Source organism: Cavia porcellus, unplaced genomic scaffold (genome assembly GCF_034190915.1).
Source record: "Cavia porcellus strain 051 isolate PalLab524CR breed Dunkin Hartley unplaced genomic scaffold, mCavPor4.1 scaffold_9, whole genome shotgun sequence".
In the NCBI taxonomy this organism is placed as follows: Eukaryota; Metazoa; Chordata; class Mammalia; order Rodentia; family Caviidae; genus Cavia; species Cavia porcellus.
This window is the reverse complement of record NW_026947492.1, coordinates 87,722,336-87,745,852: the sequence shown is the minus strand read 5'-3', so window position 1 is coordinate 87,745,852 and position 23,517 is coordinate 87,722,336. Positions and strand designations below refer to the sequence as shown.

Sequence of the window (23,517 nt, the reverse complement as noted above, 5' to 3'; positions counted from 1 at the left end):
TCCTTGATAATCAGGTTCCTGCAGAAATGATACACATGTCCAAGTGAGCTTCTGCTATTCCTTTCAGGATTTCTGCTGACTCTAGAAAGATGCGGAACTGTATACATTTCTTCAAACACCTCTTCGTACTTGGAAAATTCAGTATTTCTTTGGTGTCCACTCCATATAATTATTTTAATAATTCTTTGATTTCAACAGCACTTCATTTCTGTTCTAAGATTTCTCTTTGCTGGCCTGACACTACCATAAAAGAATACAGTGACAGTTTAGCTTGCCATTTATGAAATGTTACGTCATTTTAATATCTGATGCTTGGCTCAGACACAAACAGGCTCATATTTATATATAAATATATGTATTTATATTAATACAAATATAATATATAAATACTTATATTTATATATTATATATAAATACTTATATTTATATATTATATTTATATAACTTTTTATATATTTATATTTATGTGACTTTATTGCTGGGCTATCTAGGTAACTCCATGAAAATGAGAAGCAGCTTCTTTAGTAGTAGATAAACACAGGTACCAGTTGTTGGGTTTTGATTCTGGTTGATTCCGGCTCCCTACTTACTATGTGATTAATCTTGACAGGGTCCACTGAATTTGCTTGTACTTACTCCTCAGTGGCATCAGCTGATGTGAAGATTAAATGATATACACATTAGGAGAGAACTGCAGTCCAGACAAAAGAAGACATCATCGGGAGTGAGATGGTGTGGATCCTCACCCCGCGTGGCTGCCATGCCGGTTTCCTCTGGAATCAGAAGGCTCACGTGTCCATTCCAGCTGAAGGACATCCTAGCTATGAGACTAAAGCCACTATCTTCGCCCTCCTGTGGTGCAGCTTCAGCAAAGCTCAGCTCCCTTGACATTGCTTTAGTTCAGTGAATTTATAGGGTTATTTTCAGGAAGAAACGCTGATCTACAGCTGAAAGCTGGTCTATGGTCACATAAAGTATGAAAAGAGCACAATGTGTAAACACCCATTCTTCCAAAACGCCCCTCATCACTTAAACCCTGGCTTCTGGAGTCAGTGGCTTCAGTGCAACCTTGTCTGGATTCACTCCATTAGCTGTGAGACTTCAGGCTGATTTCTTCAAACCATTCCCCTCCGCTTTCTCCTCTATGAGATGAGGACTGTTAGAATAATCATTTAATAGAGTTAATGCTGAAAACTAAAAAAAAAAAAAAGCTAATAAATGGAAAGCATGTACAACAATGTAAGGTGCACAATAAACATATTATATTATTACTAGTATTTTTGCTCTCATTTGATATGTTTAATTACCAAATTGTACCAACTATATAAGCACTGTTGTGAATAATGCAAAGTCCAGAACATTGGCTTACCTAGATTTTATAACCTCAAAGACTATGATTTATTAAGGTTAAATTCACATAGATGAGTAATTCATACAAGATAAAGTGTGAAATACAAGAGATTAAATTTGAGGCTGGTTAGACAACCTTCTATATAGACCTGGAAAAGGTATGAGCACAGAAGAAATGAGTTAGAATGAGGGGAATCAACATATCAGACACTTTATGGGGCAGAAGCTAGGTAAGATAGAAGAGGAAAAGGTCCAGAGTGCTAACAGACATCACTGACTAAGCAGTTCCTACAGGGAAGACACTGTGGGAAGAGATTTAGATACATTACTGTGGTGGAGACCATGCTTCCCACACGGCACAATTTTTTTTCTACTCCTTAGGCTCCTTTGCAGTGTGACCCTCTCACTGTCCCATGGTGAGATGGAGTGCATGACCTTCATTCAATCTACTGTGCCTCCATTGCTTATGTCACCAATGGAAGGTAGAACCAGTGGTCCTGAGAAACTTACCAGGCCCGGCTGTAAGAGATCGCCACCCAGTCCCTTGCTCCTTAGAAATCAGGTGTCCTGCTGCAAAGAGGCCAACACAGCCTCCTCAGAAGGCCACACAGAGGAAAGCAGAGGCTCCACACAGACAGTCTTTCTTACAACCATCAGCCACATGAGCCCCGGCATTTTGGATCTTCCAGCGACCCCAACACCCCGACTAATAACAACAGTCTGCTTAATCCACAGAATCACGCCCATTAATCACTTCTTCTAAACCACTAAATTTTGGGATGCTTTGTTAGTAGCAATAACAAAGCACTTTTATCTGATGTTCACAGTGATCCTCTGAAGGTAGACGTTTACATTTATCTGAAAAATGAGAAAACGGACGGTCAGCAAAGTTACAAACCTGAATATTACACAGCTCTTACCTCACAGAGCTGAGATTCAGCTGCAGCATTTCAGTGGCTGAGTGAGTTATAAAGCTGTAGCCAAGACAGTCTTACTGAGAAAAAAATTAAGGGAAACATCAGACAATTGTAACACCAGAATCATAAATAAAGCAAATTAATAAATATGGCACAGATGAAATCATCCAAAAAAAGGACTACAGAAATCTTTGCAAACTGAAAACAACCTTCCATCACCTGCTGAACTGCCACAAGGCTTTAGCATTCTTTAGAGAAGACAGGAGAGTTTCTGCAAATCATTAGACCGGTGGTGGCAAACTTATGGGAATGCATCACAGTGCCATCTCTGCTGGCATGCAAACCAAGTCCTCCCAGCTTGACCCTAACATCTATCTGAGCGCCAAGCACAGGCTCAGAAGAGGCCATGCACAGGCTCAGAAAGTAGTAGCAGTGCCTGGTGATGATGTCACAAGCCATAACTAATTAGCCTTTAATTGCAGTGTTGGCACTGTGTGACAAGTCAGTGGGTTTGGGTTGTATTTTGGCCATCACTGAATTAGAGTGTTATTTCCCCCAGTCTTAAAACACTAACAGTGAATGTAAGCGTTTCCTTCCTTCATCCTTTGTGCCAAAGGGTCCTCTAAGCAGACTCTTTCTTCCCATCACACATCCTTCTTTCCTTTGTTCCTCCCTCTCCTTTCTCCCCTCCTGACCCTCCCTTCTTTTCATATCCTGAGTATAGATGAAAAGCTGTTTCTGTCCCAGGTTCTGAATCTACCTCCTTATTGCCAAGCCATATAGAGCTGTGTGTGCTCAGCTGACTTTCTCTAAAGGACAAAGGGAATCCGTTAGAAGAGGATTAAGAATGGAAGTGACAAGATTCTACTTACTTTCATAAATATCACGCTATGTGCCTTGCGGGAAAATAGATTGAAGGCTACTAAACTCCAGGCAGAACATGACTTTGAAGGCTGTATCTACAGTAAGAGAAACTGGGAAGTTTCTAATGTGAAGGAGGTTAATGAGAAGGGAGCTATTGGGGGAAAGAGAGAGGATCGGGATTTGAGAAATAAAAAGGAGAAAGAATAAGGACACTTAATAAGACACTTTTCTCCCTAGGAGAAGTTGGTTGTAAGCCAATAATCTGTAATAAATAATGTAATTCACACAATGTTCTTTATGAGTATCTTTCTGAGTGGTATGTACAGATAATATAACCATTTTACTTACACTTTTCTTGTGTTATTGCAATACTGAGTTTTTTCCACGTGTATATCCTAATCTTCCCACCATGTCCAGGTCTGACCACTGCTATCACTGTCCTATGCAAACCTCCCACAAACACTTGAAGCCAGACAAATGTGGGGTTTCATCTTGAGAAACTGAGCATTTTAGAAACTATAAATTTGGCATGGTACCTCACCACACTGATCAAATATGGTAGGAGAATTCTCATTCTGTCTTCTCAAGGCCACATCTAAATGCTGAGGCTCATAACTGATAGAGGCTCATAACTGAAATAAGAAAATTTGAACAAACTGTGTAAATACGTTAGGGGAGTGTGGCACTGGAGATGAGTGAACCTGGGTCCTCACTCCTCGGGGCAGTGTTCTCAGGAAGCCCCACAGTTAAGTGGGGGTCTAACAACAGAAGTGGAGAATTCCACTGAGGACTACAAGGAGCTATACAGAAGTCTGATCCAGGAACTTATTCCATTTTATGGGGCCGGTGAGAAATTCTGTAAGTGGACATTTTTAACAGGAAGGGAAATTTCAGCTGAGACTTCCTGAGACTGGTGGCAAAGGCAGCTGAGACCCCTGAACTGAAACTTCCTCCAATGCTGGGATGCTGGAGATACTGAGTAACACCCTGGTCAGGCATCTGGAAGCAGCTCTTCGCACAGTCCTTACACAGGGCTCACACTGTGGGAAGAAAACCACCTGGATGCTTACATATCTGAATTTTTGGTACAATGTCTTCTTCAGAACTAAGTTCTTTGTTTGGGAAGGTTTTTGTTTGTTTGTTTGTTTGTTTTGTTTTGTTTTTTTCCTTCTTTTCCATTTTTAAGAATTCTTGAGATTTTCATGTTGATGGCATTGAGTCTTCGGTATTTAGCTTAACTGTTTTGCACTTTTGGCTATTATATCTCTTGTAGATTTGCATACTGGTACTTTTCTTCAGTTTCTTCCTCATCAAACTTTCCGCTCTCATCTTTATCTTTCTGTAGCAGCTTGCTGCCTCTCCCAGGGGAAGATGGCTCCGTGGACACACTGAGGAGTTTTACACCTTTCTCTTCTTCTTCTTCAGAAGCTGCATTTCCCTCCACAGCCCTCCACAGCTGCCAAGTGCTGTGCACTGACAGGAACACGTTCTGAAATCTGGAGATGACAGGGGGTGTAACCTCAAAGCTCCAAAGAATCTGTGAGTGGATGAATATTTTCAAAGTTGCCCCTGTCACTGCATGGGTGCTACCTTCATTAGCCATCACATCTGCTCAGACAATGTACAATTAATCCTCTTCATCAGCATTAGACCAACTAGATAACTGGTCTGTGCTTTCCTCATTATCCAGCATAAAGCAATATTGTTTGCTGGCATTTAGTTCCCATTGAAAAGATAATTGTGATGGCTCCAGTCCACTTCCACTGAATTTCCATGGGTGGGGACACACATTATAAGGGGGAAGTGGATGAAAATAAATGACCACTCCTGAGAAGGACAGCTGCCTGCACGGCTACATCAGTGCTTTCAAAAGTATACCACGCATTCCCCAGGTCACAGCCAAAATGCTGGGAAACTTATTTGCTTTCTCTGAATCAACAAACAACCCTGTGAAGTGAGATCACTTATCATCTCACTTTAGATTTAAGACGAGTAAGTCAGGATGAGGCAAGGAATTTATTTTTTAATTACATCGCCAAGCATGCACTACTTATGGTTTATGTACAGTCATTCTCCTAAGGACCAGGAAGGACTGGGAAAACTAATGCGTGACTCACAGTTAAGTGGGGGTCTAACAACAGAAGTGGAGAATTCCACTGAGGACTACAAGGAGCTATACAGAAGTCTGATCCAGGAACTTATTCCATTTTATGGGGCCGGTGAGAAATTCTGTAAGTGGACATTTTTAACAGGAAGGGAAATTTCAGCTCAACTGGACTATACACTCCCATTGTTAAACGGAAGCTGACAGCTGAGCCACCCTCTGTGGCTGTGCCATAAACACATTTTCCCAGTCATGAGGGAAAGGACTGAGAGTGGGCAGTGTGAGTTAAAGCTCTGTGGATTAGTGTGGCACTGGAGGACAGAGGACTTCAGACTGTGATATGGTCCTGGTCCTTTAGTCAGACCACACCACTGATGCAGGTCCAGATCAGCCCAAGGTGGGGGCTAGAGGAGTTGGGGTAATCCTTCCTTGCTAATGGTTATCTATACATCCAATAAAGGGACTATAATGATGATTTTATAGTTGATTCTTTCCTGATTATTTTTCTGAAGACTTCTAGATAAGTCAAATATGGTCACTTACTCCTCAAACTAAACCCTGTCCAAATAGCTTTCGGATTTCTAATCCTGGCCCTACTTCATACATAATTAGCACAAGTGGAATCCAGATAATCCAACTAAGTTAAGACTTCCTGGAGAGCACAGGAACTTATTATGGTCCAAGAAGAATGTCTTCAACTCCCAATACATGAACCAGGGTGAGATCCGGAGGTCATAGTTGAGATAAGAAGGCAGATTTCTAAAGCATAGAATTCACTGCCTATCTTGGTCTTACTTCTTCCCCTGAGGCAAGTCCTCCTAAGAAAACTACTGTAAGACTTTAGAATTGTTACTTTTTTAACTTTCTGATAACAAAAATTCAAGGAGTAAAATTATTTTTGTTTCTGAATGAAGATCTTCAAAATAATGTAAATTCAGTATATAAACAGGATGGAAAATGTTCCTATTAGAGAAGGATACTTTGTTTTTTGCACACATTCTTTCTTTCAATGAACAGAAACATCTGTGAAGGCAGCAAGCATGGAGTTTGCAATCCATGGTTTTATCTGTACAGCAAGGAAATGTGGCCCAGTGGATGTAAGAGATGTGATTCCTATACACCTCATCCCGGCTCAAAGAACTTCAAGAGTTCCTCCTCCAGGAGAGTTTTAGAGCCCATTTTTGTATGTGAAAAAGAAGCCCAGAAAAATTTCTAGCCAAAAGCCCCTAAACAATACCAGGCCTGGAACTCCAAGGGAGGTGCAGAAGCAGTCTGTGAGAGCCCAGCTTTGCATTACCTTATTTATTAATAAAGCTGCCATCTGTATGTTGCAGGCAGGATGCACTGTACTAGTTAACTCATTTAATAACTTCTAGAGAAAAGCCAGACTTCTCGTGCACTGTTTCTGCTGAATTTTTACCCCCTGGATAGCAGTGAGCCAGGTTCTGGAAAGTCCTTGTCCTCCAAAACAGCTCTGATTTATTCAGTGTGTCCTAACACAGGTAGGTGAAAATTGTGGATTTAAAAAGGAAAGAGTCCTTGGTTTACTTACAAGGCAATAGATTTGGCGAATTTAAATAAGCAATGTTATGGCAATTTAATTTAATGGGAAAAGATCAGTCTTGGTCCACTCATACACCTATTGCACCACAGTAGATGGCTTATTCTGGAGGACACATTAGCCAAGCTGGCGAGGATTCTAAGGATGGGCAGGAACAGAACAGGACAAGAAAGGCCTTTGGGTGATAATGGTTTCCAAGGACCAATCATTTAATTGGCATATCGGATGTGGTCAATAATATGTCGCATAATTTCCATCATGGAACCCTGGCCTCCGATATCTGGTGTTTGAATATTTTTATTGCCCAAGGATGCCAAGACCGCAGCGCGAATTGTGGCAGCGTGGGAGTGCAGGCGGAGGTAATCCAGCATAATGCAGCTCGCCAGCAGCAGGGCAGTTGGATTGACCCAGTTCCAGTCCGCTGGATTCTTGTTTAGCTGCCTTGCGGCTGTCTCAAACACTGCGCACAAGCAGCCATAGTTGGCTGAAAGGTACAAGGCCTGAGTCCCCCACCAACCCTGTGCAGATGTTGGTGACAACGTTACCATAAAGATTGGGCATCAGCATGACATCAAACTGTTGAGGCCAGGTCACCAGCTGCATCGTAGCATTGTCCACAACCATGGTCTCTAAGGCGACCTGAGGATAGTGGGACGCCACCTCCCTGCAGCACTCGAGAAAGAGTCCGTCTCCCAGCTTCATGATGTTGGCCTTGTGCACAGCTGTAACTTTTCTGCACCCCATGTTCTGCGCCAGCTGGAAGGCGTACTCTGCAATGCGCAGAGACTTGGCCTTTGTGATGATCTTTAGGCTCTCGATCACGCCTTTCACACTTTCGTGCTCCAGATCGCTATACTCACCCTCCGTGTTGTCCCGTATGACCAAGATGTCTATGCCCTGGTGGTGAGTGTCCACATTCGGCAGGTTCTTGAAATGGGTAACATTGGCATAGAGGTCCAGGGTGGTGATCAGCAAGTTGTTGTAGGATTTGTGAGAAGGTGGTTTGGTGTGGTCAGTTTTAATACTGCCCTTTAAAGCCACAGAGTTTCGATGCACTGCCATGATGGCATTGTGAATCTCCTCCTTACCAGATGTGGTGGTCACCCGCACCTCCTCAAAGTCCACAGGCACACGTGCACATCGGAATACACTCTTGACATGCATCATGAGTTCAGGCCCAATGTCATCTCCAGGAATCATAGTCACTGTGTGCCGGCCGACGTACTTGGCTGGTGGAGGAATCCTGTATAGAAACACGGGTTTCTCAGTGAGATTGCAGTGCTAAGGAAAACTTCCCAAGAATGGCCAAGAATGCCAGGATGGAAAGTTGTCTTCATAGAGCAACTGGATGTGGACATCAACTTCAGGGTCATGATTATTAGGTTGAGGCGATTCAACACCTCATGTGAAAATATGTGCTCCTCTCCTTGAAATGAACTGGTTTCCTTCGGTGGAATTTGGATCTGTAACTATTGTGTAGGTCACAATTCTCTCCATTCCATGTTTAACAGACATTCTACTGCAGTGAGAAAGAGCGCTATGTGGCAGATGGGATGTGTTATACAGTAAGAAGTACAATACTGCAGAGTTGGCTAATTCACTAGGTAGCTTAAATGTGCTAACGTGTATAATTGTTTTCAAAATACACACTTTATTTTGAGAGTAGTTTCAGAAGCCATAGACAGTAACAATACGCCCCATCCCAATATAAGCACAAACATCCCACTGTCAAAATCCTGCAGGATGCTGTGCAGTTGCTATAAATGACTCAACACTGTCACAGTGTTGTTTCTCAGAGTTGATAATTTATACTACTTCTCACGTTTATTATTGTTCATTCCATAAAAACTAACAAATGTATATCATGTGTGCATCATCATAGTGTTACCCAACATTCTCTCTCTTTTAGAGAAGAAATAAAGAATTTCTCAGAAAAACACCTGGTTAATACTTCAATTTTGTGAGATTATCCCTAGACTTGCTGAATCAGAATTGCTAGAATTGAGCCTTAACCATTTACGTTTTAATAATTTTGATGTATACTAAAATTTGAGAGCCACTGGACTATGAAATATTCCACCAGGAATGGTGAGGTATCACACAAGGGCAAAGATAATGAGGGGGGAAAAACACTGTAAACACTTTTAGGGATTCTTAGTAGATAAACAGGGCGAGGCTACTGGGCTAGGCACACTGGACATTACTCTCAGCGCATTAACAAACCAGATGATAGCCACACAACTAAGGGACATGCAGGACAACTGAAGTAAAGGGAAACGGGTGAGAACTGAGATGAAAACAAGTTAAATTTTAGATATGTTGTGTCCTTGGAGGCCAAATGCCATCCACAAAATGATGCCTGGGGGTGGGTGCACAAATGTTTGTGTGATTACAGAAAAGGGAGCACAGTTGATGATGTAGATTCAAGAGCCACCAAGTAAGGGAGAGAGTGAAGCACATTTAGCATGAAAACAATCTAGAGCAGAACGGTTTAACTTGTGTTTTTCTATAACAGATGATGAATGACACTCATAGGAGACACACTTCCAGGAGTATATTAAGACTGTAATGACAACCACAAACACACACACACACACTTACACACACATCACTCACTGAAGGAGTTGGCCAAATAAAGCAAAGAGCTGCCAAAATGTTTCATAAGTCACAGCCACACAGGCTTTTTACTAGCAAGTGACTGATGAAATACATTTGGTTAACTCATTGGTGGAGTCCTCAACTAACTTGCATGTGGCTCTGAGTCAATCCCAGGACCACAAAAATATATAAATATATAGAGATAGCACATATATCACATAGCATTTATATTTGCATGATGTTAATATAAATAGTATTGTTCCATATATCATCTGCATGAAGACTTCGATTTTGACTTAAAATTATAAGTATAACCTCGCTTTTGTTTTGATGATAGAAGGACACATATGCACACATACGTTTTTTCACATCTCGTGAAATACAGACCTGTGGATAAAGTCAAGGAAGCAAATAGATCTATGAATTCCCAGTTTATAGGCAATCATATTTCAAATTTTCTGTAACTATTAATGATATATAAATAACCACAAATCACAAATATTTTCAGACAATATGAAATGGATTATGAATTATGAGCAATTTCCTTCCAGATAACCCAGTGCCACCCTGCCAGAAGTAAGCCAGCACACAGACATTCCTGAAATATAAATGAGTTTGACTTCCCATTAATAGTAGAATTGGGTGAGTCTAATTCATTAATAGAGTCATTCAGAGTATTTACAACAGCACTTATGAATAAGTAAGTAGCCCATCACCAAGTGGTGACCTTATCCCCCTGATTGTGAGACGGTGGCGTCATGCTACTGCGAGTGAAACATAGTACACAAGGCAGAGGATTGTCCAGAAAGCACGGGAAACAGATGATGGCAAAGTTGGATCCAAGTGTTAGAGGAAGGCAGGTAGCAAAGAACTGAGCTGGGGTTCAGGGGAGGAGAGAGAAAGGGGTGTCACAGAATCTAAGAGAAGTGAAACATCCAAGGAACGAGTCATCCACACTGCCAAACCGCTTTGAGAAGGAAGCAAAATTACAAACAATAAAAAGGGAGTCATTGCCAAACTCCCTGAGGCCACATGGGTCAGTGGTCAAGCACACTGGCTCCAGAGCCCAGCTGGCCCTGTGAGCCCCTGAGAAACTTGCTAACCTCCTGACTCCTTTGCTTGCATCCCCTAGTGGGCATAAAGAGCAGAGAATAAAAATACTAGACATAGAGTAGGTACAAGGCAGTAATGAAAAGAAGATGTAAATTATTTTTTCTTTTTGAAGATGTAGATCTTATCATGTCAGAAAAAAAGAATGCAGGGAAAGAAGAAAGAAGCACAAAACTCTTACACTTCAGGAGCAGGTCAATGAAATAAACCTAGACCAAATGGCCATGATCGGCTGATAGTAAACTGCCTCTCAGTGACCAGGTCAGGACTGAGAAGTGCGGAGGATAAAACAGCTGTGTCCATGGGTTAAGGTGCTTAGAAAAGGGATTTTAGTCCAGTCCTGAAGGCAAGGCTAGTAACACTAAAGGCAGAGGAGGGAGAGGCTTGAAAAGGCTGTGGAGTATGCTAAGCATAACTGTTTGGCTGAGAGGAAGAATTTTTGTAGGAAAACACTAACAGACAAATTGCAAAGTACATTGGTGTCAGAGAGTGGAGGGCTCTGAATGACAAATGAAGGGATTTCTATGACACCGGGATGACAACAGAGAGGCATTAAAGGGCTATGAAATAAAAATAAAGGGCTTTGAAAGATATTACTTTGTTTAAACAAAAATGGCAACAGTAAAGTTTCAAAGCCTGTGACCCATGCATACCAAATCTTTGCCCCAATGCAAGGCGAAATTTTACAATACATCCATACTCTTTAAGAAAGTTCTTAAAATCAACTTGAAGTCCTAGTAAACCAATTATGAAGACCGTTGCAATTTTTTCTAAAGGAATTAATACACTAGGTGTCAAATTGCTCCATTTTCAACGTTATAATTAAAGTAATGCCCCATCTGTCCTGCCACTAAAATTTAATATCCACAGGACAGCGGCCAGTTGACAGTGGACTGTGGAAAGTGAGAGTTAAAATACTCCAGAAAGGTCCTGCTGACTTCTGGAAGAGGTCGTGCATTACACAGACCACAGCAAACCTGCTGTAGAAGCCCTTCTTTGAGAAAGCAGTGCCTACACATATTTTTATGTGAAGAAATGTTTCTTTGGTATAGTTTTCTTTTTTTTATTTTAAAGAGAATAAAACAAAACAATACAGAACAAAGCAGATCAGAGCATAACAATGCAAGCAACACAGGTTTTCAAAACAAGACAACAGGAAATCAACAGTAACTACCATAATGGCTCTTGTTTTCTTTGAAACAGTTGTCCATATCTTCACACGCAACGAATTCAAACAAAACAAAATAGTATAAAATTCATAAAAATTAAAGAATAGAAGCATTATAGTAATTCAAAACCAGACAATAGGAAAATCAACAATGGTTACCATAATGTCTCTTCTCTGCAAAACAGCCATCCATACCTTCACACATAACGAAATAAAATAATTGAAAACAGACTAAAACCAACCAAAACAAAGAATAAAGGCATTATTGGACTTCAAAACAAGATGACAGAAAATCAGCAATGGCTACTATAACGTCTCATTTTCTTCAAAGTAGTTGTTGATACCATGACATCAATTCTTGTAAAGTCTTTAGCAGAAGATCTACACATGTATAAACCTATACATGTACATCTATCCTTTCTGTAAAGAAGGAAAAATGAGACAAAATAAAATGCAAGAAAAACAAGAATCCAAAGAGACAAAAAATAACAATAATGAAGAGCCCAAAACAATACCAATATAGACTTTCAAAACAAGGTGGTAGGAACATATCTAAGTTTGTTATTTTACATAGTTATCTGCAAAAGAGTTACTCAGATTACCAGATATAAACATGCAAAATAGGTCTAATTCTATGAATCCTAGCTGTTTTGTTCCAAGAACTAACAGAATTAGCAGTACACTCATCTTAGCTATCTTCAGTGTGCATAAACAAATTTTTATCTTTTTTTTCTTTTCCCTTCCTTTTTTTCTCCCTTTTCCCTATCTGAATTATTTTTCCCCTTTAAGCAGTCTGTTACCCTTCACAACACTTACTGAAGATTTTGGTTCTTATTTACTCTTTCAGTTTCTTGCACTAGGGAGACAATACTCACTCTCTGTAATCTTGTCTTCAATGTCTAAACGTCTATCTTCACATGCATTGAGGTGGTTTTGCCAGCTTTCAGTGGAATTTTTGATTTCCTGGATAGCTCTTTGAATCTGTTTCATGCATTCTATTTCTTTCTCATATTGTTTATTCAAGGTTTCCATCCTTTTTCAGTGCTCCTCAATTTTTTTTAACTATATCTTCTTTAAATGTGTCCAACATTTCTTTTGTTACATTTATTATTTCTTCTTTTACCTAGGAGATTATTTCTGATCTGAGCTCCTTACAGCTTCCTGGAGTTGTTTCTTTACTTCAGTTGCTCCCATTTCAGAAGTTTCAGGTGTGTGGCTCACGCGTCCTTCTATGTCCCTGTCTCCTGGGCCTGTTTGGGGCGGACTGGAGGTTACAGACTGCACTTTGCTCTTTTGTTTTATCACTTCCTGTTTCCCCTCAGGAAGCCAAATGCAAGTCTCACTTGCTCCCTAAGTTGAGGATGTCTGTCCACAGGGCAGGGAGTTTCCTCAGTTGTGAGAAGGTCATTAAGCAGTCCTTATCAGGTCCCTAGTGACACTCAAAGGCTCCTGAAATGGGGGAGTACGCTGGGTGGACCTTCAGCCCCCCCACATGGCACTCTGAATCTTCACAGGGTTGCAGGGCAGGATTCTCCCAGGTTCTGGGTGGTACACCAAGGCCAAACAGCTAGATAGAGCATGCTGTGCAGGCCTCAGCTCATGCCACATGGAGCACCAAAGCTCCCCAGCTGTGGGAGACGCTGAGTGGGGTCACAACAGGCTCTGAGTGAGGCACCAAGGCTGCACTGCGAGGACGGATTTACTGAGCAGGTCTTTGACTAGCACCACTCAGTGCAGGGGGCTCTGTTCTCTTTGGTGTAGTTTTCAAGAGAATCTGCTCTTCAAAAAGGATGCTGAGATGGGGGAAGAGTTAATGTGGTCATGTGACTCACCAGCATTATCATGTTATTCATGTTTCTTTTTTTTTTTTCTTTTGTTTTTAGGAAGGTAAGGAGGAGTATATAATCTAATCATGAAAGTGGTATTTAAGCAGCAAAGCTTTTCATTCTTAAAAGAAATTAGATGAAGACTGTCAGCTGGGAAGAGTTTATCTCACACTTGAGACCTAATAAAATTTTACAGCCACATGAAAATTTCTATTAAATAGTTTTATATTCCCAAACTATGAATACACCAGTTTAAATCTGCTCTGTCTGGCAGGATTGTAGTCTTCCAAAATCTATTGTTATGTGACTGTGATTATTATTGCTATATTTTTCTTCAATTCTCCTTAATCTGAGGGGCTTTTCTTTTAAACAAGAGGTGGGAAGAGAAGCTTTCTGTAATGATAATGTATAGAAATGTAAGTGAACAAAGTCCCTCTGTGTTAAAGCTGTCTCAGTTTTTAGTTTAATATACCCATGCACATTTCACAGTGCCAACAGCAACACAGGCAACCTTATACCATGGATTTTTCTCAAAACATCTCAATTTATTTAGTCCAAAATTCATAATCCCAGTAAAGTAAATCCAGTCCTGGGTCTCTTCTGTGAGGCTGGTACTCTTTACCCTACATCGTGATAAAAAATTGTTCTTCTGTGGTCTATGTGTCCCCATGGTGTCCCCTTCACACACGTTTCTGAGAAAGGAAGAAAGAACAACACACCCTTGCACAGCTGCATACACACACAGACACACACGCTACCACACACACACACACACACACACACACACACACACACTACCACCACCATGGTAGATATTCATGCCTTTAAAAGATAAACTGATAATGACAAAAAACCCTAAAAATATCTACAAATACATTTTTAAGTAACACAGTTCAGCAAAAATAACATGCTTAGATTTTTTTCCCTCTTTAACTACTAATAAAGTTATATTTGATTTTTTAATATTTTTTAAAGATTGTAAACCTAAAAAGTCACAAGAATTATATAAAAATTAACAAAATTTTGGACAGTGGAAAGGAGATGCAGTGATGATCACCTTCTTGATTAGAAATAATAAATAAATAAATGAATGAAAGCTAAATTCCAGTCAGGAAAAAAAGGCAAGAAAGAATTTGTACTGCACCAAACAATGCAGGTAAAGGTGGGCTGAAACTCAAATAAAATTCATACTCCTCTCTCTCTCTCTCTCTCTCTCTCTCTCTCTCTCTCTCTCTCTCTGTCTCTAAGTCTCTGTGTCTCTCTCTGGTACTCGGAGTAGAACTCAGGACCTTGCATTTGCCAGGCAGGTGCTTACGCCACTGAACTATATCCCCAGCAAAATTTCTACTCTTAAAAAACAAAACAAAAAAAAATTAGAAACAGCAACACATTCAGTTCTTATCCCTATCCTCCCTAGCCTGATGACTGTCTCTCGACCAGCCTAACCAAAGATTCGTGTTCTGTAGTGGAATATCAGACGTATCTAAGATTCCAAAATTGCATGATAGGAAAATAGGTGAAAACTTCTATGACATTTAGAATCTTAGCAGATTGACTTATGTTGCCTCATCCACGTTTTAAACAGTATTTTCTAAAAAAGATCAACAAAGTAGTATTAAATTACTTAAAATATATTTACAGTCAGGTGTATCCCAGAGAAAGATGTAAATTCAACTCCATGGTCAACAGTCACATCTTAATTTGCACTGAGTTTTGATTACTGTTTCAAGCTTTTAAGTGCTAATAGAAAAGCAGGTTCTAATATTTGAGGGGAGTTTCTAATATAAAAGATAATATTATAGGCAGGTTAGTTAGATAGAAATATAGGCAGTAAGACAGGCCTGGGCCATCAAAAGTGCCCATGCAAAACAGCAGATACTTTGGAACTATGGGAGAGACCAACACCTTCACTGTGGCCCAGACCGCAAGACAAAAGATAAATCAAATGCACTCGCATACTTCCTAGGGATAAGTGTTAGGGATTGATATTCTAAATAGGTCTCAAGCATCCTGAGGAAACCAGAAGTCACTAACACACACACACACACACACACACACACACACACACACACACACACCAGCATATACAGCCCTTGTTCTGTATTCATGTCCATTTGCTATGTGACAGGCTTCCCCATTTGTCCCTGACTTAATCAATTTTACCTGAGCAATTACACTAATAATTTTGTTGGTTGTCCATAGTTCTGTTCCACTTTGTACTTACCTTGCAAGTTCCCATGTTTTCCTCACCTTAGACCCACCTCACTTTGTGGTTTGTTTTATAAGTGTCCCTAAAAAGGATGGGGTCTTTGACAATTCACTCAGACCCCTTCTGCCTCTCTCTCAGACAGAAGCTTCCTTTCTCTCAGTATATACAGTCTGCTCTTAACCTACATTGTTCCAATTCATTCTTCAGTTTTAGAGAACACAAACATGTATCAGACCCATAGCACGTTGGGAGTTTCTTTCCTCTATATCAAAAGAAGACAAAGAAGATTAACAGACACATGCAAGGGAGTTGCAGGAGTCCGGATAAGAGCAAGTTTCTTTATTATTATCACTCTGCTCATTTTCCTTATGCCCTAAGAGAGAAAGGACATTATAGCCATGACACAGGGCTACAAAAGAGTACACAAGAGTATGCTACGAAAAAGATACAAAAAGACAAGAAGAGTTGCAGTGCAAAAGAGGACAGCGGGCATGGAAAGTTCATTTACAGTGTTAGAGGATGATGTGCAGGACATTTCCAGATGTTAGATGAAGATGATCTGTGCTGTGAATAAAAAAACCAAAGTAGAGAGCCGGGAAACCAGCATCAAGAGGAGAGGCAGAGAAAGACCAGGGAAGCAAAAGAACCGAGAACGCAGAAAAATCATCAAAAATACAGCGCAAGAACACTCACAGACTGACAAGTTATGAATACCTAGATGTTAAAGGCTCACTGAAGGCAACTGAAATCAATGAAAGCATTATACCCATATCATACTAAATTTAAATCATAAACTATAAATTTCAAAGCAAAGGATAAAAAGCCAGAAATGCATTGGGTTTCTCAAATTTCATATCAGAAAACATCACAGCAATCCTGAGGGAAAAATGATTTGTAAACTAAAATATCTAATCAAGCTACCAGGTAAGACTAAAGGTTGAATTTTTTTAAAATGTACTTTGTATATCACAAGCCAAATAGTTTTCTATGCAATCTGTAAATACTGTTTAATAATAACAGTTTCAAGATCTCAAAGCATTTTGTCTCCTGTACCTTTTCTAGTGTAACTAGATGAAAAACGAGTGAATGAAAAGCTAGTGGATGAAAAATGAGTTCCACCAAGAGAGAACAGTGAACCAAGGAGTAGCCAGAGGACACAAAACCTGGGTTTTCACTATAAAGAGAGGCAAAGGATGCCCCAAAATCCTGCATAAGTCCGCAGGACCTGAGCTAGGTAGAGATCCCAGAAGTCTGTCAAACAGTGGGAAAGGGGTGTTTTCAAGAACATGAAAGTTTTAATGCAGTAAAGATCATTGTTACATCAAGAGAGAAAGTTGAAATTAATTATGATAAATTACAGGCAAATTGAGAAGTAAAATAATTAAACCAGATGATTATTGATGACAAAAGTAACAGGGCTGTTCAACAAGGAAAACCAGGCACAGTGCAGTCTAAGATTCAGTTTATCAACAGCATGGATGCAGTCACCATAACATAATCAAAGAATATTGATCCAGCAACAAAGTGCATTTGAAAGACAGACAAATGGCCTTCTTATGTGGTGGGCATTAATGGGAAAAATGTCAAAAGTACAAAGAGGTAGCAAGGAAAATGCTGTTCAGAGACAGGGAGAACAGCATCAAGATGATCCATGGATAGAATTAACAGTGGTTGCTTCCAGGGAGAAGAAATGAGGAAGGGTCACCAGAGGACTCACCCTTTTGCAAATTAACTACTTATTGTTGTAAATGGACTTTGTCTTTGAGGCAGTAAGGTTTAGGCTTGAAAATTCTGATCCCTTCACTGACAGCTATTAACAGGTTGGCAAACTGCTTATTCCCTCTCTGCCTCTGTGACCCCTTTTGATTATGACTGTAATGCCTTCCTCACCAAGTTCTTTGAAGGCTACCTACCTGCAGTTTGAACACTGCATCTTCTTATGGTCATTATTAATAGTGCAAATTTACTATTTGAGAATGTTGTATCCATTCAAATAAGATAAACAAAACTAAAATCAAACAGCATTTCAATTTATTTTAACTCAAAATACATATAATCTCTCAAAGTCACATTTTAAAATGTCTATGAACCAATTTTAGAATTATCAGTGCTTTATTCTGTGACTCCAGGATAACTGAACACAATTTCTTACTGTAATCCCTTATCAAAGGTCTACACAATATTAGAGCACTTTAAAATTTTGCCTTCACTTAAAGAACATTTTCAGTCCATAATATTGTAATTTCCATCCACTTAACAATTTAAGAAATCCATGGGAAATATTAATATATCTTCTAGAGGAAAAATGAATAAACTTTCATTTATAATTCTCCTCTTCTGAAGAAATTATTTTTAAGATCTGCCTTCATGTTTTGTGAATACTGACTAATTTTTAAAATATTTTTAGAGCAAATATGGATCTACATTAAAATACATTAATCGAAAGTGTGAGAAGAAACAGAGGGAAGATCCTCAAGGATCCCTGAGGTAAAATACTACTTTTCTGGAGAAGATGAGGAACCTGGCTCTTGTGCATACATATTTGTCTGCTGGGTTTGTAGCCAGAAGACAGACAACTCTGCAGCTGTTGGAAACCCTCTTCTTCACCAAGTGGCTGTGTGATGCGGGACCCCAAAGGATGAGAACACACACCTAAGTAGCTGACCAGAGAGACATTCTGTGTGATTTGTCCCAAGACTATAAGAGAATGTGTGCAAAAAATAAAACACATTAGGTTTCTCAGTGCTGCTGACAAGTCACCTTTGAGCATCCACATTACCTGTCACATTTTCTTTGACGCCATCCTCTGCACAGAGGCACAGCTAATGAAGACATTTGCGTCTCACTGAAGCATTCTCATGGACAATAATATTTCTGTTTTCTGAGGCAGTCTGCAGTACTGCCTGTCAAATGTAATTATCAGTAGAACATAAAACTATCACTCACCTATTACCTTATTAACATACCCACAATGAACTAGTATGAAATGAACACAATAATGTTGTAGTTCATTGGGAAAAAACCTGGGAGATGTGGTTTACAGTGTTCACTGAGTCTGAATGTCAGAGAATATTATGTGATAAGAATATGCAATCATTTTTGTATTGCGAATATAATGTGCCAAGTTTGATGAAATTGATTTCAGACACAAAAGATAGTTTTAGTGTTTTCTAATACCTGTGGTCTGCATTGGTGCTGCTTGATAAAGATATTTTGAAAGGTTGTACATCAGCTCTGAGCCTGAACAAAGCCTATCGAGATAAGTAAAGTAACAATTTGCATATGTGAAAATCAAGAAGAACATTTTACTTTCATACATCTCACCTGGAGAAAAGCCAATTCTTCATTTGCAACACCTTAACTCACCTATGGGATTCGGTAGAGTCTGTCAAGAAGAAAAGTTCAACTCACAGCAGAATAGCTTTTGGGTACCCAAATATTTGTTCAAATATCCTGGGTGTTTCTGTGGGAGCATTTCTAAAGGAGATCAGCATTTCAGTCAGTAGACTGAGGAAAGCCGACTACCCTCCACATGTGGGCAGGCTTCTGCCAATCAGCTGAAGGCCTGAACTAAACAAAAGGCTAATTCTTCCCAGAGAGAAGTCCCAGGCAAGTATCCTGATGAAAGATGTGCTGCTCTCTGCAGGCACAGGGATGTGGAAGCAACTCTCCTGCAGGTGGGCATGAGAGCCTTGGCTCCTGGTTCCTTCAGTCCTCCATTCTTGCCACCTTATCACCCCGTCCTAGCTGCATCCTGACATCTTGGCCATGAGAATCTCTTTCACTGTAACAGAAAATGCTCCCTCATCCAGCCAGTACACTTCTGTTTGTTGGTTACCCAGGTAATAGTTTCTGTTCCAGTTTCAGCTGCTTCTGAGCTCTTAGAAACAGCTGGTCACTGTGATGCATAGTTGGTCACTAGGATGTGCACCATTAAACCAATCCCCAACTGACAAGCCATTCTGCGTCTGTACTTTCTGCTTGCTTATCTCACATAAACTCTGGAGCACCAAAGATTAGTGGCTAATATTTTGTGAATGCCACTGCACCTGATGCATCAGCTGGGAAGCCTAACCATGCTGACCTCTTTGGTCACCTGTCATATCCCTCATGGACAAAGAAAGGACCTCTCCAGGTACGGACAGAAAGGTGTGCTCTTGAGATTTCTTGAGTCCTCTCAGATGTCTGGAGGATGATTCCTGGCTCTCTGTTCAAGTGGCTCACTTTGGACTCCAAAGTGAGGAGAATGCAATCTGTTGGTCTGCAGTCTGTCTGTCTGTCTGTCTGTCTGTCTGCCTAATTCTAGTAAGACCTTCAGGATTACCACAGTTAGTTTGTCAGTCTTGCTTAGCTTGAGCATAAGGAGAATCAACTCTCTTTAGTTAGGACCACCCTTGAGAAAAAAGTGTTAGGATGTTTTAATCTCTGAATGCCTGTTGAATGAATGTGTGAGTCAGTAAAATGGACAGAATAGGCATTGGGCTGCTCCGTCCATGCACCAAAACTGGGAAGCACTAGTCATAGTGACTCACCTGGTGGTTCCATGGTGACTGACATATGGCATAGGAGAGGCCTTGAACACTTATTAGCTAAGCTGCACCTAAGTTCCCTCAGAGGGCACAGCCAGGCAGGTGTCTGAATGGTCTCTTTCTCTGGGGCATCCACTCTCACCCTTTCTCTGTTGTGCTAGCATTCATGGGTACACAACACTCACATAGGAAATCAGAAATGGGAATTTATTAGTAAAAATCCACAGTCCCTGAATACAGAAAAAAGGGCTTTTATGGAGTTAAAAATGAAACTAAATTGCTCCCTGTACCTCCTAGAAAAAATAAATAAATAAATAAATAAAAAGAGAGGAAAAAAATTCATTCTCCTTGAGAATTTGACCTTAGAATCCTCCTCAGCCACAGCAGTTGCTGCCAACACCTATATCTTCACTTCCCACTCCCAACTCATCTACTTTCAGCCAAATGAACTAATTCCTGCTAGCCATCACCTGCATGTGGCCACACAGCCCAGCTTTCAACCCTGAGACACACCTGTCCTGGTCAGGTGGTGTCAGGTGGTGTCATTCAGTGCCCACCCAAAATGACTGTCAACAATTCTTTCTGAGTTCCACATTTTGATTGAGGAACACTTAGACCATCACCCCTGATAAATGAGTTGCAACCTGTTGGGCCCAAATAGATAAGACAGACTGAGCTCTGTCAAACTGGGCCCTCAAGAGTCTGAGCACATTGCAAAAGTTGGGGGTAAGCCTGTGACTTTCATGGTAGACAATGAAACAAAACTACGCCGTCAAAATTTTCCTCTGTCAAAAAGTTACCATTGGTGGGGTAACTGGGACTCTTGCTTCTCACCCCTTCTGCCAGGCACAAATTTACAGCCTAGGCAGACATCTCCTTTGCACCAAGGCAGTCAGTCTCCCTCTCATTTAACCCTGCATTTTCATCTTTGACTGTTCCCTGAGGGAAAGATGATGCCTGCATCAGCATGAAAGATATCTGAAATTCTGAAGATTTGAAAACTCTCCTACCAGAGGTATAAACTACCAACTCCCCTCCAGACATGGGCATCAACCATACCACTGCACTGTCACCTCCATTGCTCTCAGATGTTGTGGGAAGTACAAAGAGACACGTAGCCACACATCAGTCTGATAAACTACTAATCACCTTGAACAAAGTCTCCATGCCACCAATAACATAGTCATATATTTTGGGATTGTTACCTCCAGATGCCACCAGGTTTACATGTCCAGATTTAGAAGATGCTTTCATTTGCTTGCAAGTTGCTGCTATAAGCCCCTTCAGTGGGGAGAATCCTAAAACAAGATGCAACTCACTTGGAATCAATTACCACAAGGGGAAATCTGCCACTATTTTGAGGGAGGCTCTCTCTAACAACACATTTGGACAATCAGCACGTTTTCTCCAAGGTTTCTCTATCCCCTCTAGCTCCATCATGGTCTCCCAAGTAAACAGTATAGACTGGCAAACTGCTAAAATGCACTGCTCCTGTCTATAAAGCCAACTCAAGATCTCCAAGCTGCCAGTGCCACTACAATTGCCTCCATTCACATTGCATCAGTTTTCTGCTAAGGAAAGCCTGCTGGTACACCTTCCTGGACCTAAATAATGTCTTCAGTTGCATCCTGTCATCTAGTACCTCTTTATAAAGACCTCAGTTGTAGACTCAAAGGTTAATTGACCTGTACTCAGCCTCCCAGAGGTTCAAAAACTTGTTTACCTTCTTTAGAGAAGGTCATTGGACTTTTGATTGATGACATCCAGGCTGTGTATTGAAAAGGCACAAAAACTCTGCTGCAATACCTTGTATAAACTGGTTACAAGAAAAAAAAAACCTGCAAATTTCTTGGAGCTGCTGGCTTCTATAAAATCTGGACCCTTGAGTTCACAAAAACAATGATGCTTACTCAGACTGGCAACCCCTGTGAGTGCCCAGTGGTCTATCTGTGTAAATACTTAGGCCTGGTCACTAAGCACTGCCTCCTGCTTTTCCTCTGTGCTCCAACAGTCACTGTCCTTCCAATCAAGAAACCTCACAAGCTCACTGTAGACTGAGACAAGGTCTGTCCAAGTGCCACATGCTGTACTGAGATGAACTGTTATAGAAATGGACCCCCTGACAGATGCTGAGGACACTCTGCTTATGGACGGAAGTAGCTCCTTTAGGAATAAAGACCAATAAGCTAGATATGCTGTGGCCACCTTGGACAAAGCTATTTAGGTCAAAACACACCTACAAGGATGATTATGATCTGCACAGTAAACTGCTTCCAGCAGTTGTTTAGACACCTGCCACCAAAAATACAAAATTATCCAATCTGGATGCATAAGACTCTATGGGGACCCATCTAACTAAAACAATAATCCCAACCACCAGATCCACCCCTACCATATGTTTTGCAAATTCAAGCCATTGTGTTGGCAGGTGAATCTCTGCAGCCAGCTCAGGTTTCAGCATCTGTGTCACTGGCCCTGAACTTCCATTCTCTACCCATACTAAGACTACAATAAAATTTCGTAGTGCCCTTCTGTGAAATAAATCATCCCTAAGTATGGCTTATCCTGGATCACTGGCAGCAACAGCAGGCCTGCATTTGTAGCAGAGGTAGCTTATATCTGTAGAAATTCCTGCGCACATATAATCCAGGCACATATTAACTATCTCTGCAAGTTTCAGAATTCCAGCCTAGATCTATTGAAAAATTTACCTGACAGTTCTTTTGAGGCTCACCCCAATAAAGAGGCAGTGCATTCAACACCCTGCTCTGCTCACTCTGAATGCTGACCAGCTCATGCACAGCTAAACCTGAGGACATCATTTATAGAATTGCTCCATTCCAATTTCCCTTTGATTTTTGCACCCCTATCCTTGCTTCCCTCCACCTTGCAAACTGTGTTTTTTGCCTTAACCTCTATGGATGATTGCCCCAAGAAAACAGAACAGTCAATCTAACACTTGACCATGATTTGATGAGCATTCAAATCAGACACTCTTCTTGGTCAGATTAATTCCATCACTACCTTGCCAGAGTAATATTACAGAACACATAGGCCTAAATTATGTTTCTGCCTAAAAGTAACTTAGGAAAAAACTGTAAAAGGCAATTTTGGGAAGCCTGGCGAAGCCCATCCTGACATCCCTGACAACCCTAAGTTACTGCTTCTAGTTAGTCCTTGTCTCAGTAGATCACATGTACTGTGCCCAGCAAAGATTTGCCAGGGAAACTACAAGAGAGCAAAGATGTGCTTCTGCTCCCTAGAGTCAGTACACGTCAGTT

At 40.6% G+C, this 23,517-nt stretch overlaps 1 protein-coding gene and 1 pseudogene across 1 annotated transcript; both read right to left on the bottom strand.

The window, feature by feature from the left end:
* The window catches only part of LOC100728572 (protein kinase C-binding protein NELL1-like), a 609,835-nt pseudogene that overhangs the window by 68,814 nt on the left and 517,504 nt on the right, over positions 1–23,517 (bottom strand).
* Positions 6,984–8,228, bottom strand: LOC134477594 (isocitrate dehydrogenase [NAD] subunit gamma, mitochondrial-like). Its single transcript, XM_063255689.1, is given in 2 exon segments — positions 6,984–7,287; positions 7,289–8,228. Coding segments are annotated over 2 exon segments (990 nt in total). The 5' UTR covers positions 7,997–8,228; the 3' UTR covers positions 6,984–7,005.